General features: G+C 36.6%; 1 protein-coding gene across 1 annotated transcript in view; it reads right to left on the bottom strand.

Moving 5' to 3' along the window:
* Positions 1–1,300: 1,300 nt before the first annotated feature.
* The window catches only part of SI (sucrase-isomaltase), a 108,611-nt gene continuing 100,259 nt past the window's right edge, over positions 1,301–9,652 (bottom strand). The window contains exons 46-48 of the mRNA XM_015888779.3: positions 7,752–7,801; positions 3,246–3,419; positions 1,301–1,962 (exon numbers count right to left, since the gene is read on the bottom strand). Of these exons, the coding sequence (XP_015744265.1) occupies positions 1,900–1,962; positions 3,246–3,419; positions 7,752–7,801 (287 nt within the window). The 3' untranslated portion in view covers positions 1,301–1,899. The remainder of the gene's footprint in view (positions 1,963–3,245; positions 3,420–7,751; positions 7,802–9,652) is intronic.

Genomic DNA, 9,652 nt, shown 5'->3' with positions numbered 1-9,652 from the left:
ACGTAAGATCAAGGAATATGTAAAATATCAAGTGAAGCCACTGAAGAACATATCAGATAATACTGTTATTAATGTGTCCAGTAAGTTTGTCAAAGAAAGGAATCCTTCTTCTGTTTTAGGAAAATGGCTTTACATCTTATCAGATGCCTACACAGACATATTGACAGTAACCATACTCTTTTTAAATCAGCATCCTTATGTTGAATTGTTTACACTGTTCTAAAACTCTGTGTTTGCTGAGACATTCTGTCTCCTTGTTCCTTTATTCCATGTGCCAGCACTGCACTAATAAGGCTGTACCAATCATTCTTCCAGGGGTCATATTTATAGTCTTTTCATTACAGGTTGGATATAAAGTGTATCTCCTAAGTGTACACACACACACATGCAATGCTAATTTGTATTATAGCCTTATTTTTATGAATGTTTATCTTGATTTATAAAGTTCCTGGACTTTTCTTCATGGCAATGCAGGCATAATCCCACGAAATCTGTTTTTTTATAATATATGTAGTTATTCATTTAATAATTCTTAAATATTCTTAGCTATTGCTCCACCCAAAGTAGTCTATGAATATCTATCTTATAATAGTAGTAATATCAGAACTCAGTCAACCCACCAGAACAGAGCATTAATAAAAAGTATATAGAAGTAATTTCCAAAAGCATATTAAATAGCTTTACCTTTAAATGCATCTGGAAAATACAGAGCAATTTGATTTTAATGACATAATTTAAGAAAATATTCCAATCTCTCCCTTCAAAATCAGTTAAACCAAAAGATATTTAACTTCAGCTCTATCACACACAAAAAGTAAAATGATAGGACTTATTTTATTGATAAGCCAGGGTAAAATAAATACATGAGATAAAACAGTATCTTATAGACCAGCCAAATGCATTTTTAAAAAGTTAAGTTGTTCTCTGCTTAGCAGGATTTTCTCCCAGATAGGTGTGTGAAGAATTGCATTTTAATTATGTGGAACTAAGTTCCCCTGACTTCAAATATGCATGGAGGTGTCCTTAGCTGTCTATTGACATAACGAATGATTCCCTTAATCCTTTTACCAGTTCCTAATGTTTACCTCCCATATGCAGCCACAATATTCAAAAGTGGTTTGTGCTGGTCCAGAATTAAATATTGGACCAAATAATTTAGTTGAGTAGTACTTCTTGGTGTCCAGGCATAAGCTGGGCAAATGATGGGGGTAACAGATCTCTTTAGGAACAAGCTGTTAAGACTTAACTGAATCTTCAAATCTTACACAATATATTTAATATAAAAAGAAAAGAAAAGAGCTCTGGTTCCAATATTGACTTTTACTCAAATACAAAGGTATTACAATAACACAGTCCAATAGTAGTAATTCACATGGACTTATGAAGAACAAAAATACCAAGTTATGCCTGATGCAAAGATTGGCAATTCTAACACAGCATTATATATATAGAATATGAATTGGTTTCCCATTCAGAAAACCTTTTTTTTTCTTTTTTTTTCAGAAATAACATGTTGTTGGAGTCCTCAATGAGAAAGCTGTTTAATACTTACAGGGGTTTCCACATGTTTTAAAGATGCTGAACTGGAATCACAAGGAACCATTTACACAAATGTTAAAGTTGGCACTGAGATGAAGTTTATCAAAGATATTGAGTTAGCACGGAGTTGAACACTTCTCACTATGGAAGTATCTAGGGTGAAACATGTACTTCTACCCTTTTATTAATATGTAAAGTCAGATATTATCTACTCATTAGCTGTAATAGAGTCAAACTAGGGTTACTGAAATGGTTGGATTCTGGATGCATCCAAAAATGAGCTCTTAATCATGTCTAAAAATGATGAATCTGTGATAAGTACAGATGACAATAATATTTCTCTATATTGTATAAGAAATGCTAGTTCCATCGCAGTGAATATGCTTGTCCCAGGAAAAGGTGAAGGTCTGTAATATGCATTACCTTTGGAAACAAAACAGTTGAGATTATAAACTTAGTTTAATGCTCCTGTGTATGAATAGAAAGTCATTTATATTAAGTGTAATTAATTTCTTGTATCATAGATCTGTATTTATAAGTATATATAATTAAGTAGAAAACAATGGAATTTGAGGGAAGAAGCATTTCATCTCCACTCAGATCTGACCACTTTACTTTTCACCATGATTAACTGCTCTTTGATTGGCTATGCCACACATTCATCTCTCATGCCATAGTAGGACTGGCATTTCTGTGCCATAATAAAAGTAGCCTCCACTCTTTGGAACATTCTGCCCCCGGAGGTGTGATTGGCCCCCTCACTCCTGGCCTTCCAAAGGGCCTTGAAGACCTGGTTCTGCCACTTGGCCTGGAGTGGGGAGGGAATACTTCAAGCAGGGGGATGGCTAGCCCCATAGTGGCCAGCTCTCCGCAGCCTGATTTTCCATCTTCTTGGATCTTCCTTTTTTTAGTATTGTTTTAAATTTTGGATGTATTATGTGTTTTAGATGTATTTATAGTTTTAATGTTTTCTGTAAATCGCCCAGAGTCCCCTATTGTGGGGGAGATGGGAGGGGGAGAAATCCAATAAATAATAAATAAGAATAAGAATAAGAATAAGAATAAGAATAAGAATAAGAATAAGAATAAGAATAAGAATAAGAATAAGAATAAGAATAAGAATAAGAATAAGAATAAGAAAAAATGGAGACCTCGGTCATAGCAATCAAGGTGGTTTGGTAAGTCAAATCAAAGTTAACAAATTGCAACCAATCCAGGAAAGAACTGAGATTGAAGTCTGGCATGGAAGAAAATAAAAGGAAACTAAATTCAAGTGATGAGGGAGCTAAAGCTTGGGCTAGTATACCTGGCTCTGTTAGTCCACACATTTTCATCCTCACCTGTTCAGGTCAATACCTGAAGAAAATTCCAGTGTATCACAACACTAGTGAATTTGTTTCCACAGTAAGTAGCTATGGCTGTTATAGCTGCCTTTAGGAGAGGCTTAAATGAGTTCATAGGAAATTTATTTATTGATGGCTATTAGTCATCATGTTGTCTTGAAGGTCAGAGATACCATATTTCCTAATGCAAGTAATGGAAAACCACAAAAGGGAATAGCCATCATATATTACTTGCTGATTTTCCACAGACAGCCACATAGTCACTGTGGGAAACTGGATATAGAATTTCAAAAAGTTTTGGTCTAATAGATCAGGAATGTTTCTATGTCCTCCTTAATTCTAAGATTATTATTTTTTCCTTACCTTACTTGAAGAATTATATGTTACTTTGTGAGTAGCTGGAATACTTGCATCATTCTGAAATATAACCACACTTGGAGGGGTGTTGAGCTGTATCCCTAAGATTTTAACTTCACCAAACTTTAAGTTGTTTGGGTCAAAATATCCTTGATGGGTGATCCTGATATCCAAGACATTCTGAAAGACAATTCCCCAATATTTTTATTTATGAATTTATTTTATAACAATTTGCCATCATCTACATTTGGTTCCACCATGTAATCTATTACTGAGGCAGTAGGATGAGAATGGAAATAACACCGATGGGAATATTGGCAGAGGGTGATGACACTCATGGCTTAATGCTACCATCTTCTAAAAATTTATTTGCACATAAAAGCTGGATGTGTTGGGTTGATGACCAGATTTTAGAGATTATTACTGATCATTGTAAGTCCAAATGTATGTTTGTCTATTTATTATTGTGCTTGGGTTAACATGCCCTACTTTCATTGTGGGCTACCATACTATTCTGCATCTCTTATTGTTTTGTATAATTGGACTGAGCTTGTTAAGTAAATAAAGTTGCTCCAGAGTAAAGGAGCATTTTGACTAAAATGTATAGGTATTATTCAAATTTAGATAAAGTAGACTAGAAGTCCTAATTCATACCAAATGGGTATAGGATTAGGGCTTTTTTTCTTCTTCTTTCATGGTTTCTATTATTATCAAATAATACTTAAATATTTTCTTAATACTTAATATGAAATACTTAATACTTAAAATACTTATCCACAAAGACAAATATATAATTTTCCATATTATAAATGAAAACTATAGGTACTGATTAGCATTCTGAGCCATTATATTTGTGAACAGAGAGTTCTGAAATCTCACTATATTACTAAAGCATCAGGGGGAAAAAAAATCTGTATGACTGAAGTTTTCAGGAAGATAACTTACATGATGAATGAGTTAATCTTTAGCTACTTTTTCATTCCTAGATCATATTTGAAAGTATGATATATGTTTCTTACTTAATTAATCAAATTAATAATCTGAGGACTTAAATAAAGAGGGGAGAGACAGTTTGGTCTAGTGGTTAAGGTACCAGGCTAGAAACTGGGAGACTGTGAGTTCTAGTCCTGCCTTAGGCATGAAGCCAGTTGGGTGACCTTGGGCCAGTCACTCTGTCTCAGCCCTAGGAAGGAGGCAATGGCAAACTACTTCTGAAATCTTGCCAAGAAAACTGTAGAGACTAGTCCAGCCAGTCACTAGAAATCAAAAACTGTTTCGAAGGCAATAATAATAATAATAATAATAATAATAATAATAATAATAATTAGTGCAATCCCAAAACACCTTAGGTACAATCCGAAAACATCTGGAGCACCACTGGAACACCATTGGCATTGAAAAATCACCATCAGTCAATTGCAAAAGGGAGCTTTACTTGGAACAGCTTACATCCTGCAACGACACCTTGAACACCATCAAACAACATCTGCCTATCCCAGGTCCTTGGGAAGGACTCGATATGTGGATAAAAATACCAAATCCAGTCTAAACATCTGGCTGATAGTGTGACCAACAACAACAACAATAATAATCAGAATGAGAAGAAAAGAGAAAGAACTGGAGAAAATCACAAAATACAAAGACCTGCAAATGGAAATAGAATGATTGTGGCCAATGAAAGCAAAATAGTACCAATAGTGATACGCGATTTGAGTGCAATCCCAAAACATTTGGAATACTACTTGAAGATCATTGGCATTGACAAAATCACCATTGCTCAATTGCAAAAGTCAGCTTTACTTGGAACATCTTATATCCTGCGATGATACTTTTAGCACCATCGAACAACAATATCTGCCTATCCCAGGTTCTTGGGAAGGACTCGATAGGTGGATAAAAGTGCCAAATCCAGTCTAAACTTCTGGCTTACAGTGCAACCAACAATAATAATAATGTAAAGAGGACCCTTCCAACTGAATATGTACTGAGAAAAGAAAAGGGGAAAAATTACCTTATTCTTATAATGAAAAAGATAATCTTGCCAAATTTGGAATTAATCCCATTCCCACAGTTTGGAAATTAGTACTATGTTTATTATCAGAACCCACATTCTTTTGAACCTTGACTGGACCTGTAAATCAGCACAGCCCATTCTCAAATATATCCCCCACTCCCAATCTTCAAAATGATATAAGATTATTTTTTTCAGGTATGCCACATTGCAGAACTGTGCCATGAGACTAAATTTAACTTAAAAGCCTCAAACTAATCTCCAGTCATATCATATTGGAAGATCTAAATTTAGCCTGAAAGCTCCAGCAAAACAATTCTTTTGGACTTTCTTTGGCTGCTTCCCAGAAGGGTAGTTTTGAAAGAAAAGAAGCATCTAGAAACATAGGCTTGGAAACAGGAATCGGGGAAAAAAAATAGTGATTAGGAAAGCTTTGGACAGTGGAAAGTTGATAAGGAAGTATTTGGAATTACTCAGGTCTTTCTGATATTTCAGGACCTCTTAGGAGAACACCAGAAAAAGATCTTTCTCCATCAATATTATGAGAAGAAGCAGGTGTTCACTTATCTTTGAGTTGTATTAGTAAATGATTGCAAATTATTCCTCTTTTTAAATTTAATGTTCTATGACAACAGATGGAACAAATTAAATGAAGAAATACAGTGGTACCTCGGTTCACGAACTTAATTCGTTCCGCCACTCTGGTCATGACCCGAATTGGTCGTGACCTGAATCAAATTTTCCCATAAGGTTCAATGTAAATACGGTTAATCCGTTCTGACCCTCCGAATTTGGTCGCCAACCGATTTTGGTTGTGACCCGAATAAAATTTTCCCATAAGGTTCAGTGTAATTATGGTTAATCCATTCTGAACCATACGTTTTTTTTTTTTAAACCACAAAAATATGACACAAAGTACAGTACGAAGAGAGAGAATGCTAACCTTGCTGGATGCAACTTCTGGCGTGGAGGACAGGAAGGCGGGTGGGGAGGCAGTTATTGCTTGGAGGGAGAGTCCCCCTCCCTACAGGAAGCCACGACCATGTGTCACGGGAGGGAAAATGGCCGCAGATCCTGTTCGTCACCCAATCCGGCGTTCGCGAACGGAAGCAAAATTTTGCGAACGGAGCTGTTCGTGACCCGAATTGGTCGTGAACAGAAGCGTTCATGACCCGAGGTACCACTGTATATTTTAGCACTCTCAAAAATATCTTGAAATAACTAATTTCGTTATTCCTTCTATCCTAATGGCACTACTTCAACAATACAATCATATTTACTACCAAGATCAAACAGAAACTATTTGGCCATGCCAATACCTATTACAGGCACTCCAACCCACTGATTTTTATTGAACACAATGCCTGCATGCTAAACATCTTAGAAAAGGGAGACCAGAAAGTAGTTAGGACCTGAATCAGCAAATATTTTTTCATGATTGACAGGAACTCAGTGCAGTTTGTTTCATCTGTAATTTTCTTATTCAACTAATGCTCGGTCCATAGATTAATGGACGACACTATTGCTTTGTATATTATCCCTGAATTTCATTAATCACTTATGAGCCCTCCCCCCAGCCCAAAGTTCATTCCATCAAAAGGTGGGACAGGAAGAATGGGGTATAAAGGTGATCTGTTTGTGAGATGAGAGCTAAGAGGGGCTGCATTTTGATGGGCTTGAAAAGCCATGAGAATGAGATAGCAACAGTGTTGAAAGCAATCTGGGAGAAAAATTCTCAACATTATTATTATTGGTTGCACAGTCAACCAGATGTTTAGATGTTAAATTGGGCATTTTTATCCACCTCTCAAGTCCTTCCCAAAGACCTGGGATAGGCAGATGTTGTTATTTGTTCAAGGTATCCAAATAAAGCTGCCTTTTCCAATGGACTAATGGTGATTTTGTCAATGGCGATGGTGTTCAAGTGGTGCTCCAGATGTTTTGGGATTGCATCCAAGGTGCTTATTACTATTGTACTATCTTTGCTTTCTTTTGTCATAATGATTCTACTTCTATTTGCAGGTCTTCATATTTTTGATTTTCTCCAGTTCTTTCTCCTCTATTCTGCTGTCTCCAGTATTGCAATTATTTATTGTTGTTGTATGTTTAGATATAAATAGAGCAGTAATGATCTGAAGGGTATCATACAGAACCAGAAATAAAATTATAAAGTTAGAAATCATTGGCAGGTAGGTATGGTTCAATCTCTACATTTTTTCAATTAGTCTGCATCCAAACACACACACACACACACACACATCCCACATTTTTATGGCGTTCCCCCAATTCTCTTTCTCTCTCTTTCTCCCCCCCCCCTCCCATACTCACACACATATACACATATTATTTGCAAGTAATTTCTTCAAAGAAAGCATTTTGGCCATATTTTTTGATTAAAAGAATTTTCATAGGAGAACTTGTAGAGAGTGCAAAAGCTGAAGCATAATTGATCTCTATGTCTTGGTTCATTTGGGATGTACATGCTTAGAAACTGTACATACCTGACTGACATTAAATGTGTGTAAGAGGTAAAGTCCTTTCTCATATGCATCTGTAATAAAAGAGTAACAATATCTGATTATCATATTTTCTATGTTTCTGACATGCTGATTTCCCCTTCCTTCCTTCCTTCCTTCCTTCCTTCCTTCCTTCCTTCCTTCCTTCCTTCCTTCCTTCCTTCCTTCCTTCCTTCCTTCCCCCCAATAGCCAAAGTGCTCTGGGTGGTTTACAATAAAACACACTTAAAAAATACAATTTAAGTTAAAACATATACCATGAAATCAAATAACATGTCAACTAAAATTCTGTACAAACCAGGCAGCGGCAAGGTGGTCATTTGAATCAAAACCAACACAAATTAAAATATATTTAAGATACAATTAAAATAGAAATAAAAATACAATCAAATTTTAAATTAAAATGCCCCAAAAATAGAAAGGACTTTCCCTGGCACCAAAATGATGCTAATGTGGGTAAGCCATACTTGTTTTTTCCTTATTCTTGGTGGGACATATGTATAGAATAGGATGATCTTTCTCATTGTCAATCGAAAAACTTTGGGAAACAGATATTCCTTAACCTTGAGATAGTGTCATTACCACCTGACAAAGCATTCCAAGCACAAGATAAGATGAATCTGCCCTTCACAAAGTCCAATGAGATGAGACCACCAAAAAGTGGTATGGGTAATAGTGGTTCATTGGCTTATACAGGTTAGGCAGAAACCCCCATATGATGGTACTAGGGGAAGGAGCAGCATGTTTGCTGACCTTGAAGGAGTCTACCCACTGTCATCTCTTTGGAGTTCCCTGACTGGCAGAAGGGACATAAGATTGTTCATTATCTTATTGCATTCTTCAGTATTCTTGAATGTTCTTTGATTACTGTCTCATGTTATGTTATTATGTTATTTTCTTATACTGTCTTGGAATAAATTACTCATACTGTGCGGTCATTGTTTCAGAACCAGAAAGAACTTGTGACCCAACCCTGTTGTGATGGGGACAGAGCAATACACTAGGCAACGTTGCAGGTGGTAAATCAGCTGAAGCTGATGAAAGGGATTCTGTCCCTCAAGCCACCTGGGCCTATAGTGACAATGGTGGATTTAGAACCACTCTCAAGCTGTGCACTTGCTCCTTTAGGGTGAAGACTGATCCCTCCAGGACCAGCAGGACACAATTCACTCATGTTTCTGTCTTGTCTCAGTTTATTAACCCTCATCCAGTCTATTACCCTGCCCAAACACTGGTTCAAAATGCAAACTGCCTTGCTTGCATTAGAGGAAAAGATGTAGATTTGAGTGTCATCTGCATAATGACAGCACCTAAGCCTACATCCCCAGATGATCTCTCCCAACAGTTTCAGGTAGATGTTAAAAGCATGAAGAATAAAAGGGAGGCCTGAATTACTTCATAACCCAACCACCATGAGGCAGAATTGTAATCACCTAGCATCACCTTTTGGAAAAGGCCATCCAATCCTTTAGTACAGTGCTCCCATATCCCAACTCAGCCTGTCCAGGAGGATACCATGGTCAATATCAAATGCTGCTGAAAAGTCCAAGAGAACTAACATAGTTGCACTCCCCTGTCTTTTAGCCAGCACAGGTCATCCCACAGGCTGACCAAGGCAGTTTCTATTCCACAGCCAGGCCTAAAACCATTTTAAAATGGATCTAGAAAATCAGTTTTATCCAAGAAAGCCAGGAGCTGAGCAGGAAAATATATGGGAAATATGATGTGCAGTGTCATTCAGTTATAGAAACACCAACTTAGACCAAACAACTTCCTAACAGCGACAAACTAGTAACCAAATAAATAGTTGAGCAATAGCATGAATGTCCAAGTGAGATACAATTTGTTGGGCAAAGACTGTATTACCAGAATTGGAGGCAAATTTA

This window comes from Python bivittatus, unplaced genomic scaffold (assembly GCF_059951505.1).
Source record: "Python bivittatus isolate LINGU-HERP-01145 unplaced genomic scaffold, Pbiv_v1 ctg000980_np1212, whole genome shotgun sequence".
NCBI lineage: Eukaryota > Metazoa > Chordata > Lepidosauria > Squamata > Pythonidae > Python > Python bivittatus.
The sequence above is the reverse complement of the archived record's forward strand: the minus strand, read 5'-3'. Positions and strand labels throughout refer to the sequence as shown.